This window comes from Sorex fumeus, unplaced genomic scaffold (assembly GCF_029834395.1).
Source record: "Sorex fumeus unplaced genomic scaffold, SorFum_2.1 ptg000018l, whole genome shotgun sequence".
NCBI classification, from domain to species: domain Eukaryota; kingdom Metazoa; phylum Chordata; class Mammalia; order Eulipotyphla; family Soricidae; genus Sorex; species Sorex fumeus.
Window position 1 is genome coordinate 34238610 of NW_026606075.1, and position 23143 is coordinate 34261752.

The following is a 23143-nucleotide window of genomic DNA, read 5'->3' on the forward strand; positions in this document are numbered from 1 at the left end:
CCTCCTAGACGCCCCGTCGCGCAGCGGAAGCCGCCCCCGGACGTTGAGCGCGCGAGGCTTCCCGGCCGGGACCGCGGCGCGGGCGAGGCGCACCCTGGGAGTCGTAGTCCCCAGGCAGGGCCCGGTTTGGTGCCGGGACACGTGGTCCCCCTCTCGTCCGGCCGCCCACGCACTCGGGGTAACTCGGCGGGAGTCCCGTCTCCGAAACTGTTTTATTCCTCTCCCGGCCCTCCGGGACTAGGCCTCCACGTCCTCCATGAATTTCCAGAGCGGCTCAGGCAAAGCGCTTGCGCGTACGAGGCCGTGCGGCGCGACAGAGCGGGGGGCCCGCCCCCAGGGCGCGCAGGGTCGCACTGCGCCGGCGCGGCGGCCGGAGCGCGGAGGCTTCTGGGCCGGCGCCGCTGCCCCGCCCCCTCGGAGACGGCCGTGACGGCCCGGGGGCGGCGCGGTCCTCCGGGGATGGCGGCCCTGGTGGTAAACAAGCCCGGAGCGGGCCTGGACTGCGCCCGGCAGGGCAGCCGGGCTACGGCGGTGGTGAAGGTGAGGGACCTGGCGCAGGCAGGTAGAGAGGGACGCCTGCATCGGGCCGTCTGCGCGTTCCGTTCTCCGGCGCGGCCGCCCGCGTTTCCGGCGCGGAGGGGGGCGGCCGTGCTGCGGGCCCGGCGGCTTCGGCCCGGCCGCGTGCCGCTCCGCCCGCCTTGGCCGCCCCTTTCGGCGACGTTTGTGCCCGCGGGCTCCTGGTGGCGTGGCCGGCCGCTCCCGGCAGCCCCCCCTGCTTGGCCGCGCGCGCGGGTCGCGGTGCGGAGGAGAGAGTGGGCCTGTGACGGCGGCCTGGGCTGGCCGGTCCCCGGGCCCTTCGCTTGCAGCCAAACGCTCAGCAGGCGTGCACGACCCCCCCCCCCCCAAAAAAAAAGAAAACATGATAAGATCAAATGGGCCGCTCTTCCTTGCAGGCGTTGTCAGGTCTTTCGGCTCGTTGGTACCGCTGCGGGAGGGGGTTGTTGCCGCCTGTTTTACCGGGGAAGAAGCCGAGGGGTAGGTGAGCGCCGGAAGGTCGGCGTTTCGCGGATGCTCGACTTCGGGAACCGGACAGCGATAGCGGCTGGATGGGACGGTTCCTGGAATCCGCCCACGCTTTCGTGAACAAGTCTGCACCGTAGACGGGGCAGGCACAAAGGCTGGTCTGTCTCTCGTGTCCTGTGCGTGGAGTTTGCGCGGCGCCACGTGTTAAGTTCTCCAATACGTATTTACTAAGGACAAAATAACGTCATTGAAATAGGTTAAATTCGTTTTCCTTTTCCTTTTCCTAAAGTCATTTATGTATGGAAGGATTTGGAAGAGGGAACTGATCTCAGTGATTTGCAGAAGAAACTGCATTCCAGAATGTTGGTCATTCTCATTCCTGACTACATAATAGAGTGTCTGAGTTGCAAAAAAAAAAAAAGCAAAAACAAAAGGGAACAAAAGCTACTGGTGAATTCTTCCTCCCACTGGTTCTCATGAAGTTGGCATCAGTCTGTGTTCTACATTTCCACAAGTGATTTTTTATTTAGTTTGGGATGGATATTTGGGCTGTTTTTGACGATGCTGCTATGAGCATTTGTGTACAGCTGAGTTTGTGTGCACATGTATTTTATTTTTTTGTGTGCATATTCCTAGGAATTTGATTGCTGGGATTATATGGTGACTTTTTAAAAAATAGTAAAAAAAAATTGTTCTGGGCAACGTGATTTGCAATACTGTTTGTGATAGGGTTTGTGCAGGTGAACAATGCACAAGAGAATTTCATGAGCATCAAGGATGAAAAAAATCCCTGTACCAAATAATGCCTGAGTCCTTTTAAGATCTTGAATATTAGACCCGTGTGATTTTTCACTCAATGTTTAGTTTTTATGATAACTAATAATACATTTCTGCTTACACAGCTGTATTTGGTATTGATTCATATTACATATTAATAAGGTTATTCTCTAAAAACACAGCATATATGACGTGAGGGAGCCTTTTTTAATGATTAGAGTCGCTCTATGATCTTTTATTTATTGAATTGTGATTTTCTAAGTAGAGACTTAAGACTAAATTGAAATTTAAAAAATTGTCATTGGAGTGGGTATTACTGCTTTTCTACTTTGTTAGTATGTTTGCCTTAAAAATTTCAAAAGTATGCCTGTTTGTTAAAGCACCATTTGATATACTAGGGGCTCTTTAAAATTTTTTTTTTCTTTTAAATTTTTATCTTATGTGTAAATGTGCCTGGGTTGTGCATTAAGATAGTCCTTTTAGCAATATAGTCATGCCCTAATTTCTAAGAAGTATAACGTATAAGAGGTACAAATTGAAATTTTTAAAATCTGTAATTTTTATAGATGAAAGGTAAAAGTTGAAATACATATGCTAATATATAAAATGGCGTCTTAGTGACAAGGTAGGATAGCTAATACATTAAATGGTTCTTCTGTTACATAACTATATCGTTCATTATAACCCTGTTATTTCATGCTTTTAAGTAACATGAAAATAGCAATTTGTTACTTTAAGCACCTTTGTGCAAATTTTGAGTGAATACCATTTGTCGTTTAAAGACATTTAATACATTTGCTATTCCAGATTTGATTAACAATGCTATTCACAGGGAATGTGGTATATTGAGATGATTTCTGTGCTTTGTTTTATTTTTAAATTTATTTTTGGGTTTTTGGACCTGATTTGACAAGATTCGACTCAGGGACTGGACCTGGCTCTGTGCTCAGGACTCACTCCTGGTGGTGCTCAGGGGATGAACTGTGTTGGGGGTTGAGCCAGGAGGCAAGGCAAGTTCGTTAGCCCTGTGCTATCTCTCCAGCCCTGTATTTTGTTTTAATGACAAAGACTGAAGGTAGAATAAATAGTTGGGTATTTTAAAATTAAAACTGTATAACACATAATTGTATTAGGGAGTGCTGAAAAGTGCTTCAGTGACATATGTGGACACTTTTTTCACATAGAAGTTCATGGGCTCAAATATCAGACTTGCCAATTAATATTATTCTCTCTCTTTTGATCAAATATATGGCCTTGACTAAGCCATACATTGCAATTAGAATTAGATCTACAAAATATTTTCTATCCTAGGGGCATATTAATTGAGAACCAGAAGTTGATATTTAAATCTAAGTGATGGCTTTTTTGCTCTGTCTTAAATGAAAAAAGTGACTACTGAACAGTACTTGAGAAATACAGTATCTTTGTTCTTTTTCATTTATAGGGGTAAATTATCGTTGGCACTAGTGATTTCCCTCTGTAAGTGAAAAATAACAAATATCAATTGGAAGCTTCCCTTCCAATTGATTGTTCCAGTGCCCCTCTGAAGAAAGTGTAGCCCAGTTTGGAAAACTGTCCTATTAAGTTATTGGGTATTTGATTATTGCACGGGAATTAAGGCCCCCAGTTATATGGATTTTTTTTTCTCCAAAAGAGCATGACGATGTTAATTAAACATCACAGCATTTCAGGGACATTGCACTGTTCTACTGTGATAATTTTGGTAGATCTATTAGATGAAATGATAGAGGATGATTTAAGTCTTTATAGTCCACTTTTTTTTTCCCTTGTGGGGGAATAAAGGAGCTTAACAAGATTGATTCAGTATGTTAGATCACTTTTTAAAACTAAATATGTTTATACTTTTAAGTAATTTAAAGAGCCTGTGTTCCGTTTCCAAAATGTAGGTGCTGGAGTGTGGAGTTTGTGAAGACGTCTTTTCTTTACAAGGAGACAAAGTCCCTCGCCTTCTGCTTTGTGGCCACACAGTTTGTCATGATTGTCTCACTCGTCTGCCTCTTCATGGAAGAGCAATTCGTTGCCCTTTTGACCGACAAGTAACAGATTTAGGTAGGGGGAAAAATATATATATATATGTATATGTATGTGTTTAAGGCTTAGCAATGTTGTATCAGTGGAAAACATGTCTGCTTTGTTTTTATATGTACTTAAGGCCACACACTGTAGTACTGGTGCAAAGCGTCATAGTTCTGGGGCTACTCCAGTCATTGTTAGGACTTGTGGTGGTGTGGGCTAATGGTGTATTTGGTTTGTAGTGCTTACAAGCTACCAGGGGTACCCAGTGATGCTTGGGGCCCTCCAAGGCTACAGCTCAGAAGTTTAGGTTGGGGGTTTTCTAAGATTTAATACAGTATGAAGAGCTTTAAGACATCTGAGTAACATTGCTAATTTGATTCAGAGAATAAAGAAGATTCATTTGCCTGAAGTCATTAATGCAATGAAGTGTTTTCTTTATGTTTCTTTATAAATACCAATAATAATAATAATAATAATACAAATAGATAATACAAATAGATACAAAAAGCTTGTCTTAGCTTTATTTCTTTTTTTTTGATATCAGAGGTAATTGCTTGTAGTTTCTCCTAACTGCTACTTATTTTCTGTTAAAATAAATTTAAAGGACATGTGGGTTTTTTAGTTTCCTGACTACCTTTAAAATTTTCAAAAGAATTATCACCTTGGGATCACTCACTGTATCACTGTCATCCTGTTGTTCATCGATTGCCTCAAGCAGGCCCCAGTAACGTCTCCTTCGTCCTAACCCTGAGATTTAAAAAGTGCCACATTCAAGGCTCTATCAGGGTCAGGAGAATGAAAACCATCATTGTTACTGGGTTTTGGCATATTGAATACGCCACGGGGAGTTTCAGATTTGAAAATAATTACATTTTTAAAATATTTGAATAGCTGTTTGACTAACTTAGGCTCTCTAGTTTATACTCCTTCTGATAATAGATATTTCTGTAATATAAGTTTTTAAAAAGTTGTTCCTTCACCTCCTATAGTTACTGAATTAAGACTTTAATTTATTCATATTATATGTCAAGTAGAACATGTTCAGATTAGCCCTCCACCCCCAAGAAAAACAAAACACATTTTAGATTGAAAACTTCAAAATGCTAAGAAACCTTGTCTCAGAATATTTCCTTACAGGGGAAATACTGGTTTCTTAAGATTTTGGTGATCCTTAATTGAAAAACTGGTATGCCCATATGACAGAGAACGGATACAGCACAGTGTTATTAGCATTCTAAATAGCATTATTTTAATCATAGCTAACAAATAATAAAAGTAAGGTTGAGATATCTCTATTCTAATAATCTTTTATTTAGCTTTTTATTCTGTAAAGTGTACATAATGTATACTATGTTCTTTATAAGCATTTATATAGAAATGTTAATGTTAGGGGCTGGAGCTATAGGACAATGGGTAGGGCATTTGCCTTGCTCATGGCTAATCTGGGTCCGATCCTCAGCATCCCATATGGTCCCCAAGCACCACCAGGAGTTATTCTTGAGTGCAGAGCCAGGAGTAACCCCTGTGCATCATCAGGTGTGACCCAAAAAGCCAAAAATAGATAATGTTTGCCAGTGGAAGAGTCTTTGTTTTAATCTGCCATTTTAAAATTGTTGAAATACATTATAAGCTTTAGCTGTGCATTATATGTATATGTACATTAAATTAACCAATAAAAGTGCAGTTAATATTACGGTTGTCTCCTCTGTTACCTACATGTCTACCCTTACCTTCCGGCAACTCTAATTGGTCTTGTAGTCTAAAAGTTTGTTTTTGTTTTATGTAGTTTATTTATTAACTTTTAAATGTTTTTGGTTTTGAGCACACACTGATGCTAAGGGCTTACTCCAAGCTCTTTACTTAGGAATCACTCCTGGATGTGCTCAGGGGACCATTGCAATCAAACCCAGGTTAGCGCATGCATGGAAAACATTCTATTCACTGTATTTCTCTTTAGCCTCTTGGTCATTTAATTTTTGCAATCACAATCATAATCACAACCATCCTGTTATATTCGTCGATTGCCTCGAGCAGGCCCCAGTAACGTCTCCTTCGTCCTAGCCCTGAGATTTTTTACAAAAGTGCCATATTCAAGACTCTCTCAGAGTTAGGAGAATGAGGCCCTTCATTGTTACTGGTATTTGGCATATTGGGTACGCCACGGGGAGTTTGCCAGACTCTGCCGTGTGGGCAGGTTACCTTCGGTAGCCTGCCAGTTTGTCCAAAGTAGGAATGAGATGATAAGATGTTGCTTCTGGGAGCTGGGTTTTATAGTCTCTGAGTCTTGGCCATTGATGGGATTACACGGCACTTGGGGGGGACCAGTTGGTGGGTGTGACCCCTGCCTACTGGAATTTGGAGGATCTGGGTGGAGGATGCTCTGGATGACTGGAATTTATCTTTTTTAAAAATAGCTATATAGTATTTCAGTGTATCTATATACCACTTCTTTATCCTGATTCTTAGATTGTTTCTCATTCTTGTCTATTGTTTTTTTGGCTGTTATAATAATGCTGCAGTAAACATGGATGTGCATATATCTCTTAAGATTAATGTTTTTATATTTTGGGTATAATGCTCAGCAGGAACATGAGTCTGTGGTATAGAATTTATAGTTTTAGTTATTTTAGGACTCTTCATAGTACTTTCTTTGATGGATCCGCCAATTTCCGTTCCTATCAGCAGTGTTACAGGGGTTTCTAAGCCCCATGTCCTCTTTAGTATGTTTTTTTCCCCTTGTTTTTTGGGTATCAACCCTTTCTCAAAGATGTGAGGTAATGTCTCAGTTGTTTTGATTTGCATTTCCTAATAGATGATGGGCATCCCTCATACGCCAGTTGGTCAGCTGTACTTGATTTTTGGAGAAGTGTGTATTTCAGATACTTGCCAAGTGGAGTTGATGGTTTGAAGTCCTCCACTTAGTGGTGCTGAGGACCACCAGGGCAAACCCCGGTGATGTTTGGGGGCTACAGCATTGCACTTGGTCATGCTTGAGGGGCCGTTTAATTCGTTCAGATTGATTCTATTTTTAGTGTAGGTAGAGTTAATCATGCTCTTATGGACATAGAAATGCAAATATTCTTTCAGATAAGTGTTTGATATTCAGATAAAGATCCAGGGGGGTAGCATTGCTGGCTCATAGGGAGTTTCCCCCTTTTTGGTTCATGGGGGATGGGGGGGTGGGGGGGAAAGTGAGAGTAGAGTTAGGTTGTACCTGGCAATGCTCAGGGCTAAAACTGTTGCCGGTTGCATTGCAAGGTAAGTGCCTTAACCCTTACAGTATCTCTCTGGATCCAAATTTCCCTTTATAAAAAATATTTTTATCATTTACAGTGTTAGTGTTGGAATCTAGACCTTAGTATGCGAGCATGTGCTGAACTACTGAGCCATATCCTTTTCTCACTTTCATTAGGAGAGACTATTTGTGTGATGAAATTTATGTATTTATTGACTGCTGCAGAATTCTGGATTAGAAAAGGGTTAGAGCTTTACCTGTTCTAGTTCTGTTTACTTAGGGAGTTTTTGTTGTGTTTTTTTTTTTTTTTCAGTTCAATGGGTCATTACTTATTTGTGGTTATAAAATAAATTAACTGGTTATGAACAACTTTTTTATAAAAGTAGAATGCAGCAGAGTAGTGTGCTGTAATGCTGAGTATAAATTTTGTATACATGTATGTTGTCTTGGGTTGCAATCTAAAATAGGGTGCTATAAAATATTTGCATTCATATACTATATGAATATTTGAAAACACTTGTTTTAGTAAATGTGATAAAAGCAGTAAAATAACATTAGGATAAATGACAGAAAGTAAGAAGTTTAAAGTATGTGTTATGTAGAATGATGGCTTTTTATAAATACTGTTAATAAGATAGTTGTTTAGGCATAAAAAAGAAAATTGAAGGGTTGAATTTTTAACTCTAGACATTATTAGTGATTAAACTATGGTAAAATCAGTATTTTTTACTAGACCTTTAATTTTTATATTCTAGGAGATTCGGGTGTCTGGGGATTGAAAAAGAATTTTGCTTTACTGGAGCTTTTAGAACGACTGCAGAATGGACATATTGGTCAGTATGGGCCTGCAGAGGAAGCCATTGGAATATCTGGAGAGGTATTGATAGTTTGCTGAAATAAAATGGCTATGAACATAAGTTCTTCTTTAAAATTGCTTGCTATTAAAAGCACAGAATTACCTCACTTGCTACATTAACTATGAACCCAGAAAGATTTTTTCACTGCCTGCAGTTCTGAAGACAAATTATTCTCAAGAGAACAGAAATTAATTGAAACTTGAATTTTCTGAAAAATGTTGGTCAAGACTTTGTTTTATGTGTAAATGTTTTTTCTTATTAGAATTCAATTTTATCATGGCATTAAATGAAGGAAGATTAAGAAGACTATAGGGGTAGAGAGAGAATACAGGATTTAAGATATTTGTCTTATACATAGCCAACCTTAAATTGATCCCTTATGGTCTTGTGAGCTCAAAGCCAACAATAGCCCACTAACACTTCGAGCCCAAAACACCCTTTCCCCCCAAATAAGAAGATTGTATAAACTATTAAGGCAGAGGATGCAAAATTGAATCAGTTAACTTACAGCACAAAGAGGAGCTTTGTAAAAGAGACCAATGAGTGCAGAAGCAAATTGCCTTCTAAAGAGAGCAGGAATAAAGCTGGACGGATGGTTCAGAGGTTGTGTAAGGCACTGCCTTGCATGAGGCTTTGGCTGCACAGTGGTTTGAATCCTGACACTGCAGATGGTCCCCCGAGGACCTCTGAGTGTACTGTGTGCAAGGGAAGTGCCTTGCCCAGTGTACTAGCTCCAGCCTCTGCAAACATTCTTGATTCTATGAAATGTAAACTTTTCCTACTTTCAATAAATAATAAAAATTAGGGTGGATGAAGAGAGAGTACATAAGGTAGGTGCATGAGCACCGAGCCGAGGGAAAGCCCTGATTACCACTAGGTGCAGCCCAAAAACAAGAAAAGAAAAAATTAGGTTCAACACATACTTTTCATGACTGGCCTGAGTTCAGTCTCCAAGCACTATATGGTTCCCTGAGACCCCGCACTACTAGGTGCATGACTCAGAAAACAGAACCACACAATAATTAAGAATTAGAAATAATATTTAGAAGCTTAATGGAACATAGAAACCTTTCTTAAAATTTTTATAAAATCAGTGGCTTTCTACCAAACTCACTTGTGAAGCTTAAGGGAAAAAAACAAACAACCCTGGGCTTCACCTGGGATCTAATTAAATAAAAGTACTTCCCAGGTTGTAATCTGATGTAATTTGAGAATTTTGTGTTTTGTGTGTGTTTGGGGTTTTTTTCCCCCTTTATTTCTTTTGATTGTGCTAGTGATAGAATCCAGCCAGGACCTTTAATCAGATTGAGCCACATCACTGTTACAGGGCATCTGTGTTTGCTTTTTTTTTTTTTTTAAAGTAGTTTTTTGTTTTATTGAATTACTATGAGATGCAGAGTGACAAAGTTGTTCATCATTGGGCTTCAGTCATACAGTGTTCATTTCACCGATAAACTTGATAGTTTATTCTGATGTTCATGTTATCCTGGTTATGCAAGTTTTGTGCTTCATCTGTATTTGTGAGGCTTCTGTACATCATCATGACAGTAATTTAGAGAGGTAGGGGTGTATTTAATGTATATATTCGGTTTTACTAAAAGACAACTTCTTTTGTGTTATCTTTGATGAAACCTATGAGTATAGATTTATTCTCAAGTTCATGTCAGATACTGGGATGCAGCATTGGAAATAGCTGGTAAAAGTGAATGCTTTTTAAGATGAGTTATGAAATAAACTTAAATTTTGTACTTAATTGACAGTGTTTTCAGACGTAAAGGCTGGTCAGTTAAAGAAAAAAAAAGAAAGAAAAAACATTATGAACTTTCCTGTTGAAAAAATAAATTATGTCACAGTTGATTTTACATAAGACCCGAATTTTTCGTTCTTTAGAGCATCATCCGTTGTGATGAAGATGAATCTCATGTTGCATCTGTATATTGCACTGTGTGTGCCACTCACCTGTGCTCAGAGTGTTCTCAGGTTACTCACTCTACAAAGACATTAGCAAAGCACAGGCGAGTGCCACTAGCCGATAAGCCTCATGAGAAGACCATGTGCTCTCAGCATCAGGTGCATGCCATTGAGTTTGTTTGCTTGGAAGAAGGCTGTCAGTCTGGCCCACTTATGTGCTGTGTATGCAAAGAATATGGAAAACACCAAGGTCACAAGGTATGAATATAAGTGAATAATTCTCCCAGGCTTATTATTTTACTTTTTGTTTTTATTGGACTGGCTTTTTATGACAATTGAGGAAGAGTTAAGTAATGAATGAATCTTGTAGCAAGAAAAGACAAAAGATTTAATTTCTGAATGTCATAATAAAAATTTCAAGTGGTTTTTAGATTCTTTAATTAAAAATAAAGTGATAGGAAGTAAAACTTTTTTGTTTGTACCCTTTTTCATAGTGCACAGGTTGGTTTGACTATTTATGTCCATTGACAGACTGCTTATGTTTATTTTAGAGGTGTCTCTGGGGGTGTTAGTGATAATGGACTTTCAAATTTCAGATTATTTTTTTGCAAGATAGGTTTTTTTTTTAAAGACTGGAATTAATTTTTTTGCCATTTTAGTCAATACTCTTTGTAAATGTATTATAAAAGTCACTTATGATTACTTCTGTTTAAAAATTATAGGAGAGATTCAAGTAGTTCTTTATGTCATGGACTAGTACTGAGTTATTTCTATGTAATCTTTCATTTTATAGCATTCGGTACTGGAACCGGAAGCTAACCAGATCCGAGCATCAATTTTAGATATGGCTCACTGCATACGAACCTTCACTGAGGAAATCTCCGATTATTCTAGAAAATTAGTTGGAATCGTTCAGCACATTGAAGGAGGTGAACAGATAGTGGAAGATGGAATTGGAATGGCTCACACAGAACATGTATGGATTTTTTAAAACTTATTTCCTTTCCACCTTCCCTTGGTTGCTGCTGATGTGATGAGTAGGGGTTGCACACACACCTGGTTGTAGTGCTCACACATTTTCAGTGGTGGTGCTCACAGAGATTTGCACTCCTTTAGTTGCCAGCAGTACTTACATGTGTGGTCTTTGGGGTTTGCACTTGAGTTGAGGTGCACAAGTTACAGTTTTGCTCATCAGAGGTTACTGTGGTGCTCATATGCTCACTAGAGATCATACTTCCTGACTACGACTCTTTAGTTATGGGCCTCACATGGTTTACAGCCCTTTTTGTTATACTCACACACTCCTAGATGTGATGTAGTTAGAAATCACATTCAGTGCCAAGGATCTCAACATGGCAGAGTTGCTCCCATCGCACATGTTCTGGACCTATATGTATTTTCTCTCTCTCTCTCTCTCTCTCTCTCTCTCTCTCTCTCTCTCTCTCTCTCTCTCTCGTCTCTCTCCCCTCTCTCTCTCTCTCTCTTTCTCTCTGTTTCACCCCCTCCCTTTCTATAAAATCTATCTCTCCCCTGTGTCTCTTTTCTGTGGGTAAGGTGCTTGCCATGCATGTAGGCAACCTGAGTTTGATCCCCTGCACTGCCAGGAATGATCCTTGAGTACAGAACCAGGGGGGTGCACTGAGAACTCCTAGATGTGGCCACCAAACAAACAAAAGATAAGTTTAATCTGGATGTTGAATTTCTGTGTATTAAAATTGAGAATACACTCCAGTGAATAAAATAAGTGGCAGGCACTTTGTACATGGCCAGCCTGGGTTCGATCTCTGGCACCCTATATGGTCCCTTGAGCATCACCAGGAGGGATCCCTGAGTGCAGAGTCAAGGATTAAGTCCTGAGAACTGCCAGGTGTGACCCCCCCCCCCAAAAAAAAATTTTTTTTGGGGGAACTCATAAGGATGTACATATATAGATGATAAATTTTAATTGTTTCATGGAAAAACATTTATGGTTAAAATGTTTAAACTTATTTTCTTAGGTACCAGGTACTGCAGAGAATGCCAGGTCATGTGTCCGAGCTTATTTTTCTGATCTGCATGAAACACTCTGTCGTCAAGAAGAAATGGCTCTAAGTGTTGTGGATGCTCATGTTCGAGAAAAACTGATCTGGCTTAGGCAGCAACAGGAAGATATGACTATTCTGTTGTCCCAGGTTTCAACAGCGTGTCTCCATTGTGAAAAGACTCTGCAGCAGGTAGGCAATTTAAAAATGGCCATCACATAGCCTCTGCAGGAAGATTTCTGAGGCTTAGTAGGTAAGAGCTGATGTACATACTAGGCTTTTGTTAATTTAATAAACGCTTTGTGTCTACTGCATATAGTACCTTTATGCTTAGTTAATGGTTTCTGCTACATGGCCAGGTATGTTTTGTGGCCTTTGTCTCTCCAGCACGTACTGCTTAACCTCTGCTCTAATTTAGTGAATCTTAACTTTGATGTCAGTATCATGACAGTTATGATTTTGATGTTTCAAGTATAAAGAAAATGTTACCACATGTGCATATATTGTACTTTTTTACCTGCATGTGAGTGAATAATATATCTTGTTCATTTTTCTAATTCTAAGTTATTTGTAGTTTAGAACTTATCAGATATTGTTTTTGCTCATGATAGTAATAAAACTATAACAGAAATACTAGAAATTATTTTGCCCTAGATCACATTTACTTAGTATTTGAAAGTATTTTTATATTGTACAAAAATAGGGCTGGTGTGACAGTACAGTGGGTAGGGTTCTTGACTTGTATGTGGTTGACTGGGTTAGATCCCCAGCACTCTGTATGGTCCCCTGAGCATTTCCAGAAGCAATTCCTGAGTGCATAGCCAGGAGTAATCCCTGAGCCCTGTTGGGTATGATGAGAAAAAAAAAAAGCCAAAAATATGGTTATAGTTGCTAAGATACTTAGAAGTCTTTTAAAATTTCTAAAGCATTGTGTTAAAGTTACTGGTAGTTGTTAATGTTATGGTACTGCCTCTGTGGTAATGCAGATGAAATTGGGATTTTGAATTCTTAATGTGGACCTATTAGGTTTGTTCTGATTTATGATCTTAACATTTTAGACCTAATTATACTTTTAAATGCTCAATTACCGCAAAGGTAATTGAACACCATACAATTTTACTAGTTATGAGAAGAAAACATTTTTTAAGTTTCAAGGAATAGTAGGGAAGGATGAGGCTTTTTAGCAGATGTGTATTGAAGGCCTACTATGTACCGTGAACCTTCTGTGTATATAGTATATATCTGTAAACAAAACAAAAAATCCATAGTCTCAAATTAGCATTCTAGAAAGAAAACTGCCCATAATCATATCTAAATAATTATATTATGAATAGATTAAGAAGTGATCAGAGCTAAGGAAAAATGGATGGATACAAAGGATTCAATTATTAAATAGGTTAATAATCCTTGAGAAAAGGTGAGATTTAAACAGATTCGCTGGCGACACCCCCTGCATCCCCCCACATCCCCCACCAGTCTTTTTTATACCTGTATAATATTTTATTTGATTTTGGTCTATACCAGTGGTCACTCCTGAGCTGAGGATATATTTGGTGCTGGTGATTCAAACTGGGGTTGGTTGCATGCAAAACAAGCTCTTTAGCTCCTTCCTGCACTCTCTCTCCAGCTCCTGTTGATAGACTCTGATTTATTCATCTTATTTGCTAAATCATTTACTAATGCCCAGCTTTCTTATGCTAGTCAAATGTATTAAGTTATCTTTGAATATTGTACCGTTTAAGGAACTTGAGTTTTAGTGATGAATCTTTCTTAACAAGTTTTCAGAAATGCTGCCTTCTCTTTCCTAGGATGACTGCAGAGTTGTCTTGGCAAAACAAGAAATTACAAGGTTACTAGAAACACTGCAGAAACAGCAGCAGCAGTTCACAGAGGTTGCAGATCATATTCAATTAGATGCTAGCATACCTGTTACTTTCACAAAGGTAATGCATCATACTTAATTTTGGGTTATGTCTTTGACAAATCTCACTTGTTTTACATGCTGTGATAAATTAGCTTGAAAAGGCTATATAATGAATCTCCTTATACCCATTCCCCTCTTTTAGTAGTTAAATTTTTTCAATATTACCTTCCCTACTTCCTTTCCTACCTTCAGTTTCTCCTGGTTATTTTGAAAAAAAATCCAACATTTTGTTTCATTCTAGCATCATATGACTTAGTTATGAATGTACTCCTGTTGTATAAAAAGGGTAAGGACTCTTAAAATGTATAACAAAATATTGCTGTCACACTTAAAAACTTAGTAAGGGGCTGAAGCAATGGTACAGTGAATAGGATGCTTGCCTTGTACATGGCCAACCAGTTTTGATTCCGGCATCTTGTATGTTCCCTGAGCCCTTTGAGGAGTGATCCCTGAGTGTAGAGCCAGGAGTAAGCTCTGAGGACAGCTAGGTGTCGTCCCCAAGTTACGTAAATAAATCTCTAACATTTTCCCAGTTTTCAATTTTCCAGTGTTTAAGAATTTTTTAATTCATATATTTATTTATTTGGTTTTTTGGGCTACACCTTTAGGTGTGGATATTTATTGCAGTATTTTTGAAACATGCAAAATTAGAGGTGACCAAACATCAATTGAGGTTTGGTTAAATCGTGACTCACTGAATCTAATGAAGCAATTGGAATGAAGAAGTAGATCTGTATAATTTTGAAAGTTAGAGGGTTCCACAATATTCTGTTGAGTGCAGAAATTGGTTGCAGTATGTATCGTTTACGTTTTATTTTTATTTACATTTGTTTTGTTTTTGGGCCAACCCAGCAGAGCTCAGTGGTTACTCCGGGCTCTGCACTCAGGAATTACCCCTGACGGTATTACAGGGACCATGTGGGGTGCCAGGGATCAAATTAGGGTCAGCTGTGTGCAAGGAAAGTGCCCTATCCTTATACTGTACTGTATCCTTGTACTGTACTATCCAACTCTATTTAAAAAAAAACTTTTTTATGTCTACTGATGCATTACAGGGCTAAATTTCTAGAGCATATATATATGAATTTTTTAACAGAATATTTCTGGCAAGTTAATAGCAATTTTATTTCTTACAATTTTTTTTAGGGGATGGTGGCTTCACCTGGCCTTCAGGGGCTATTCCTGGCTCTGCTCAGAAACCATACAGTGTCAGGAATCAAACCTGGGCCTCCCTTTTAATTTGTATCTTATTTTAAAACAACACAAAAAGTCTTATTTTTTTTTAATTAGTGAAACACCATGAGGTACAGTTATAGACTTACAAATTTTTGTGCTTGGGTTTCAGTTATAATGATCAAGTACCCATCCCTCCACTAGAGCCCATTTCCCACCACCACGGGTCCCAGTATCCCTCCCACCCCCCATACCCCCCATCCCACCCTGCCTCTGTGGCAGGACATTCCCTTTTGTTCTCTCTCTCGCCTACAAAAAGTCTTATTTAAAGACTCAGTTTAAACTAGAAAATCTGAAAAGTAAGTGGATATACTTTTTAAAAGAATTTTTATAATTTTTCTTTTTTCTTTAAATTTTATTAAATCAGCGTGAGAAAGCTACAAGCTTTCATGTTTGGGTTACAATCACACAATGATCAAACGCCCCTCCTTCCACCAGTGCACATTCGGGCCAGACAGATAAAATAATTAATTGATAGGCACATTCTATCCCTGGCACACAGTATGGCCTTTTGAGCCCCACCAGAAGTGATCCCTGAGCTCAGAGCCAGGAATAAACTATCAACACCATTGGGTGTGTCCCTCAAAACAAAGTAAGCAGAAAACACATAAAAAGGTAAGTTTTTTTTTTCTTTTTTTTTTTTTGGCTTTTTTGGGTCACACCTGGCGATGCTCAGGGGTTACTCCTGGCTCTGCACTCAGGACTTACTCCTGGCAGTGCTCCAGGGGACCATATGGGATGCTGGGAATCAAACCCAGGTTGGCTGCATGTAGGACAAATGCCCTACCAGCTGTGCTATTGCTCCAACCACCAAACACATAAGAAGTTTTACTAAGAGGCTTTTTTTTGGGGGGGGAGGGGTGATACATAGGGCTTACGCCTAGGAGTGCTTGGAGGACCATATAGGATGCTGGGTATTGAATCTGGATTGGCCGCATGCAAGACAAGTGACCTACCCACTTGTATTACTGTTCTGTCCCCACAAACAGATTTATTAGAGAGGAATGATTGATGTCTGACAAGATCAGATTCAAGTATATTAGGGAATACAACTCAAATTTCAGTGGGCTCAGGGATGAATAGACTACTGTATCACTGTCATCCTGTTGTTTGTTGATTTACTCGAGTGGGCGCCAGTAACATCTCCATTCGTCCTAGCCCTGAGATTTTAGCAGCCTCTCTTTACTCGTCTTTAACAACAATTGGAGGCTCTTTCAGGCTCAGGGAAATGAGACCTGTTATCGCTACTGGTTTTGGCATACGCCACGGGGAGCTTGCCAGGTTCTGCCTATGTGGGCGGGATACTCTTGGTAGCTTGACGGGGTCTCCAAGAGGCATATATATATATATAGTCTATGATTTGTGGCCTATTGTCTGAACTCCATCAAACATGTGTGGTAATTATAGAAAATGGGTAGGAAGTGTCTTATGATGTGACCGGAAAGCAGCCTGGAGTGTGGTGATGGTTGGGTAGTGGAAGTCAGCTGCCGGGGCTGGGTCCCTTGGGGTGGGGAGGGCTCTTGCCCGCCCCCCTCTGGGGTACCCCAAGTGAAAACAGCCTGGTGTGGAGTTGACAAGGAAATAATAGGTATTTTGTTTTTTTAACAAAAGTGTGGTCATATCTTTTAATTCCATGTTAAAATTGAAATTTAAAAAAATACCTTAATTACAGGACAATAGAGTTCATATTGGACCAAAAATGGAAATTCGAGTTGTTACATTAGGATTAGATGGTGCTGGAAAAACTACAATTTTATTTAAGTTAAAACAGGATGAGTTCATGCAGCCTATTCCAACAATCGGTAAGTAGGAATATTGCTTTTTTCTTTAATGGACATTTTTGTTGGCAGACCCAGCTTTCTTCCAAATTCTCATGGTCTTCATGCCAGTCAGGTATGAATATGCACACGTTCCTGGCTTTAAGACATCAGCCTTTTAGAAAAAATTGCGAGATTCAGTAGTCATGGGATTGAAATGTGGGTGGTGGGATATTAAAATGAAATAATGCTTTTCTCACAAATGCAGGGCATTTGCAAGGAATCAAGAGGTCTGTTCAACCAGGCCGGGCGTAGGGATCTGGGGTGGTATTGTGCAGCACTGATGGGTATTTGAGGTCTTTGGGATTCTGAGAGAGGCTTGGAGGCCAACAGCAGTTAAAGACACAGACCCGTGTAAGTGTATTAGCAGCAGAGCTGACTGTGCAGCAGCAGAAGTGCCTGTTACAAAGGCGACTTGCATGACACAGGTCTGAACAAAGTGTTTTATGTATTGCTCACTGTAAGCATAAATTCAGTATTGAAGTAACTGTTTTTGAAAACAGGTTTTAATGTGGAAACTGTAGAATATAAAAATCTAAAGTTCACTATTTGGGATGTTGGTGGAAAACACAAATTAAGGCCATTGTGGAAACATTATTACCTTAATACCCAAGGTAAGTGTGAGAAATGCTATCTTAATTTTTCAGGTCTTTAGGTCACCAGTTTTCAGCATGTTATTTTAACTATTTAACCTAGTCTGGGCTGCACCTTTAAATATTGTTAGTTAGCGCCACAGAATTCAAACAGAATGTAGAAAGAATGGGATATGTATATTTTATTTCCTGGAAAATCATAATTAGGACATAAAATCATACTTAGATACATAGTCACTTAAGGATATTTACCCTCCTGCTGCTCTAGAAAGTTAACATATAAAAGAGTGATCATAGATGCATGCTGCCTATATAGCATACAGCAGAATCTGTGGCAGATGGACGTGCAGCTACATATAATAAAACTTATTCCATTATAATCACCTTGCAGTGCGTTTGATCTTTAGTGCCACAAAACAAAAGCAGAAAAAAAAAATAGCTTAAATACCTTAAATAGCTTCACATCTTTAATGTCATCCACAATTATCTGCAAAAGATTCTTAGTAATTTGCTGTTAACCAGCCTATTAATGTCATATGTATTCCACCAATTACCTTTTCACATCTGGCCTCATTTTACAGTTTTGTTTTTTAACAAAGATGAAGTGTATGTTCATGTCAGTTGTTCTGCATGTTATGATGTTTTCATGTAGATGAGAGACTTAATTATTTTGCTTTGGGATTTTTGATATTAAAAATACAAGCAAATGATTTTTGGGGGAGAAAATGAAACTTTGAACATAAGAATGGCTGAAGCTTTGGAAATATGTAACTCGATAGGAAGATGACAAAGGAGAATCAATTCAATAGATAAGAAGTTTCTGCTCTGTGTTTTGAGTCCAGTCTAAGTGGAGTCTGTGTTTTCATACAGTCTACATGGGACTATATAGATAAAGTACTTGGAAGAAATAAAGGCAATGGATTCATTTAAAGTATTATCTTTGGTAAAGAAAGTAGTATAGTAGGTAGAAAATGATGAGATAAAGAGAAAACTATTAATTAATATATAACAGTTTATGTTTGGTAGAACAAGTGTTGTAACTCCCAATTATATAGCTATTAATGAAAGCTTTAAAAAGATACTAGTTATTTTTACTGTACCACTAGTCCTTGCTGCATGCTTCAGCCATTAATAGGTAGCCTTTATGGAAGTAGTGATGGTTGGATGGCTATGTGACTCAGTAATAGAGCATTTGCCTTGCAGATGTGGGGCCCTGGCTTTGATTTCTGACATTGCACAGTTCCCCAAGAACAACTAGGAGTAACCCCTGAACACTGCTGGATGTGGTCCAAAAATTTAAGGGGAAAAATAAAAGAAAAACTAAAAGAGTTGATATTCTAGCCAAACTATAAAGAAATCATAACCAAACTGTAATAATGAGGACATTAAAATATCTTCTTTCTGAAACTTCACAAGTGAGTGTTTATTTTAATCTTTTCTGGTTTTCGTAGCTGTTGTATTCGTTGTTGACAGCAGTCATAGAGACAGAGTTGGTGAGGCACACAGTGAACTTGCAAAATTGTTAACAGAAAAAGAACTTCGAGATGCTTTGCTCCTGATTTTTGCTAACAAACAGGTACATAATTGTATATCAGAGTCTTATGTTAATTGTTTTTTGTATTCCATATCATAAGGTCACATGAAAGATTTAAGGAGTATTCAGTAGATATTTTTGAACCCTGTGTGTGTGTGTGTACACATAAATAGAGTGTTTTGTTTTTTGGGGGGTCACACCTGGAGATGCTAAGGGGATATTTGTGTGTGTGTGTGTGTGTGTACACATAAATAGAGAGAGTGTTTTGTTTTGGGGGCATCACACCTGGAGATGCTCAGGGGATATTCTTGGCTCTAGGCACTCAGGGATCACTCCTGGTGGTGCTTATAGGACCAAATGAATACCAGGGATAGAACCTGGGTTGAATGCATGCAAGGCAAGCACCCCGTGTTCTATCTCTCTGGCCCCCCAAAAAGCAAACTTAAAAATTCTCCTACATTTTGCTTTGCTTCTGGTTGTAGACATGCAAGTGCCATAAATTTAATACTGTTTTTCACCTATCATACTTGTTGAAGACTTTGAAAATATTTGCTAGTCCTCAGACTCACATGTTGGTGTGGTTAGCAAAGATATTATCGTCAAAGGCAATTTGGCAATACATGTCAGAGTTTTAGTCGCATATATTCTTTCACCCTTTAGTCTGTTTCTGATAGGTCCTGTAGACAGATATTCCAAGGTTAGCCTACACATAATTTTGTAAATGTATTTTTGTAAAAATACGGTTGTATATGTGCTATTTGGATAGGCATACAACGTCAGTGTAGGACTGTTTTTAAGAAATTGTTGTGGAGCTGGAGTGGTTGTGTAGCTGGTAGGGCTTTTACTTTGTGTGCAAACTGGTTTCAATCCCTGGCATCCTAGATGGGCAACTGAGCTCACCAGGAGTAAGCCCTGAGCATGACTGGGTTTAGTCCCCAGACAAAGCAAACAAAGAAACTGTGGCAGGGACTGGAGTCGTAGTACAGCAGATAAGGTGTTTGCTTTGCATGTTACTGACATAGATGCAACCCTGCATCCCATATTGTCCCCTAAACCACACCACAAGTGATCCCTGCGTGAAGAGCCAGGAGTACCTAAGCCTTGAGAACCTCTACTAGGTGCCCAAAACCCAAAAATAAGTATTGCATACACATAGAAATGCAGTTCAGGTATTAAAAATGTGAAAAATATGCTTGTCTTGGTAATAATATCTATCGTCAGGGTATATATTAAAGAAAAACAACAAAAATACTGGACTGTTTCTTGATGTGACTGCATGCACATGCACTTTGTAGAATGTTCTAGAAGAAACAGTAAATTGTCACTTGTGGTTGCTTCTGAGAACTGGGTTTGTTGGAGGGAGTTTACTGCTTTCTTACTTATGTCCTGTATATAAATAAGCCATTTCCTATAATACATATCTGTTAATTTATTTTTCTTTTATGTAGCTGAATGAAAGCTACTGTCTTTCATTTAGGCTGCATAGCTTTCATTATATGGATTTCTTACAAATTACATTTATAAATGATTTTAATCAAGTCTCCATTTTTAAAAATTGTCATTAATCAGAGATTACTGAAAAGCGAGTCTAGGTTTTAACTTCAGGCTCCTGTCTTATGTATAAAGCAGGTTTATACATAAATAGCAACTGTTGTATAAATGGTCATTTTTATGGGCAGTAATAAAAACCTGGTTTTTAACTATGTTTCAGGATGTTGCTGGAGCTCTCTCAGTAGAAGAAATCACTGAACTCCTTAGTCTCCACAAACTGTGTTGTGGCCGTAGCTGGTACATTCAGGGCTGTGATGCTCGGAGCGGCATGGGATTGTATGAGGGGCTGGACTGGCTCTCCCGGCACCTTGTGGCTGCTGGAGTGCTGGACGTGGCTTGATTCTAAAGTAGCACTGTTCAAGTCTTATGGCTAAGAGTCATTTTGCACATACGCTATAAGGAATTCTGCATCTAAAAAACGGTTGGTTGAGAATGTGTGTATGAAAGGCATTTTGGATTGGAGATTTAGTACGATACCCTGTTTAAAAGTAATTCTGTAGTGAAATGTAAGTACCTCAAGTAGATAAAAGTCGGATTAAGTAGGGAATTCTTGAATATGCTTTTTTTTTAAATGTACATTTGTTACTTAAGTCTTTTTTTTTAAATTATATGTGACTATAGATTGGAACAGCAGTCACAGAGAAGGGACAAGTGAAGGTTGATTCTTTCAGTGAACAAAAGAACAGCCATTTGAGTGCCCGATGGAACCTGTGTTAGCAAGTAAGCCATCGCTGCTGCTTCCACTTGCCTCCTCACTGAAGTTTGGCAGTATTTAAATAGTTGCAAGACATTGCAAAAATTGTGGTCACTTAATGGGTTGGAACCCAAACTGCATCTTTGAGTCACAGGGTCACTTTACATGGAGTGTAACAGATCCTTTAATGGTAAGATATAAGCTATAGGTTATATTTTTTACAGTGTTTTATTAACTTTCTCAAAAATATTTTGTAAAAAACCCCGTGAGTCAGAATGGAATGTTATTTAAGTAGTCCTGATCGTCAGATTAGTATGAAACTGAAAAACAATAATAAAACTGTGAAAGTCAAGTTTTATTCTAGTTTACCTTCCCTTCTGAAAGACCTGCTTCAGTGATGGAAGTGCTATGTTCCCTAAAGTGGTCCTTCTATTTTTCAATATATTTAAAGATAATAGTGTTTTATCTTTAGTGGGAATGACTAGGTAAAATGTGTAGTAAGTGACACATAAAACCAAGGTTGGCTTTACATAAAAGATACAGATCCAAGAAAACTCTTAAGTCATTTAAATAGTGGGGGATACTTGTTACATGAATTCCTTTAAAACTTTTCCCAGATTAGTGTATTAATCTTGATACATGTATTCAAGGCATGTAGTGAAAGCGCCTTGAAAAGTTAAAAGACTGTGTCTAAGGAAAGAAGAAACAAAGTTTATTGTACAGCAGTTCAGGAGTTTGCTAGTTTAAAAAAATGTGCGCTTTACTGTGTTTCATTTTTTATATGTGGGGGTAAGTTTGTGTTTCAGCCTGGCACAGCCCACATTCTGGAGTCATGGGGTCGCTGCAGGCAGTGGTCAGGGACCATGCAGTGTTAGGCTTGAACCTGGGCCTCCCATATGCAAGGCATGCATGCACTCAGCCCTTTGAGCCCTCTACAGTCATGTGTTTCATTTTTGAAGGGTACTCCCTTATGGCAGTATGATTCATTATATTTAAACATTGCTAGATTTTTTTCTAATACTCTATAATTTAGGATGAACTTTGAGTCCTAAGTCTTACTAGTTGAACTGCTATGAAGAAATTGGTATCTTGTGACATGATGTGACTTTTAGGTGGCACTGTTTTGTTTCAGTCTCTTTAAACTTACTGTTTTTAATTTAAAAACACTAAGTTTTAGAAATGAATTTTTTAAAAAGTCCAATGTTACAGACAATGTGTAAATAAGTAAATATATTTCATCCTTTACTTTTCAAGTAAAAGGTCATGCTATTGCAAGTGTACTTTGTGTGTATATTAATACTTCTAAATTATTTAGTATTTGACAATAACTGTGAAAAATAAAAAGGTGTTGCATTTGCCTGTGAACCCTTGAACGGTTTTCTTTACTAGGTAATTGGGGAAAAAAGTTTTAACACTAACATGTAAACTTGCTTTCCTTGTAAATTGTTTCATCAGTTTTGCTAAACTTTATATTCCTTAGCATATTACTGAACACAATTTAAATATTAAACTATTACTTAAACCTAATTATAATGTACATAATTATAGTGTTTCTGTGTGATTTTTTTTTTAAAGAAATGTTTTACTCAGGTTCTTAATACTATATGTGGTATTTTTTCACTAATAAGTTTAAATTGTATTAATCTGCCTGAGAAGTATCAGATTTAAGAATGAAGCACTTTAACTCAGGCATCCAGTGATGAATGAGTGGATTATGAAGGTGTGGTCTACATAATAGAAAACAGTAAAGCTGCATGGAATGATGAAATCATGAACTTCTCTGCAACTTGGTCAGAACTGGAGGATGTAATAACTGGAGGATGAGAGAAGGACAAACACAGGATGATCTCCCTCATCTTTAGTTAGCACTGTTAGCACTGTCCTGTTGTTCATCGATTTGCTTGAGCGGACGCCAGTAACGTCTCCATTGTGAGAC

At 38.8% G+C, this 23143-nt stretch overlaps 1 protein-coding gene across 1 annotated transcript; it reads left to right on the forward strand.

Annotated features, from left to right (window-relative positions):
• The first annotated feature begins 432 nt into the window (after positions 1-432).
• Positions 433-22776, forward strand: TRIM23 (tripartite motif containing 23). Its single transcript, XM_056112639.1, has 11 exons — positions 433-540; positions 3708-3870; positions 7828-7949; positions 9820-10098; positions 10634-10816; positions 11838-12053; positions 13670-13804; positions 16691-16820; positions 17339-17449; positions 18880-19004; positions 20674-22776. Exons 1-11 carry the CDS (start codon positions 460-462, stop codon positions 20851-20853), a joined length of 1725 nt encoding a protein of 574 aa, XP_055968614.1. The 5' UTR covers positions 433-459; the 3' UTR covers positions 20854-22776.
• The last annotated feature ends 367 nt before the right edge of the window (positions 22777-23143 follow it).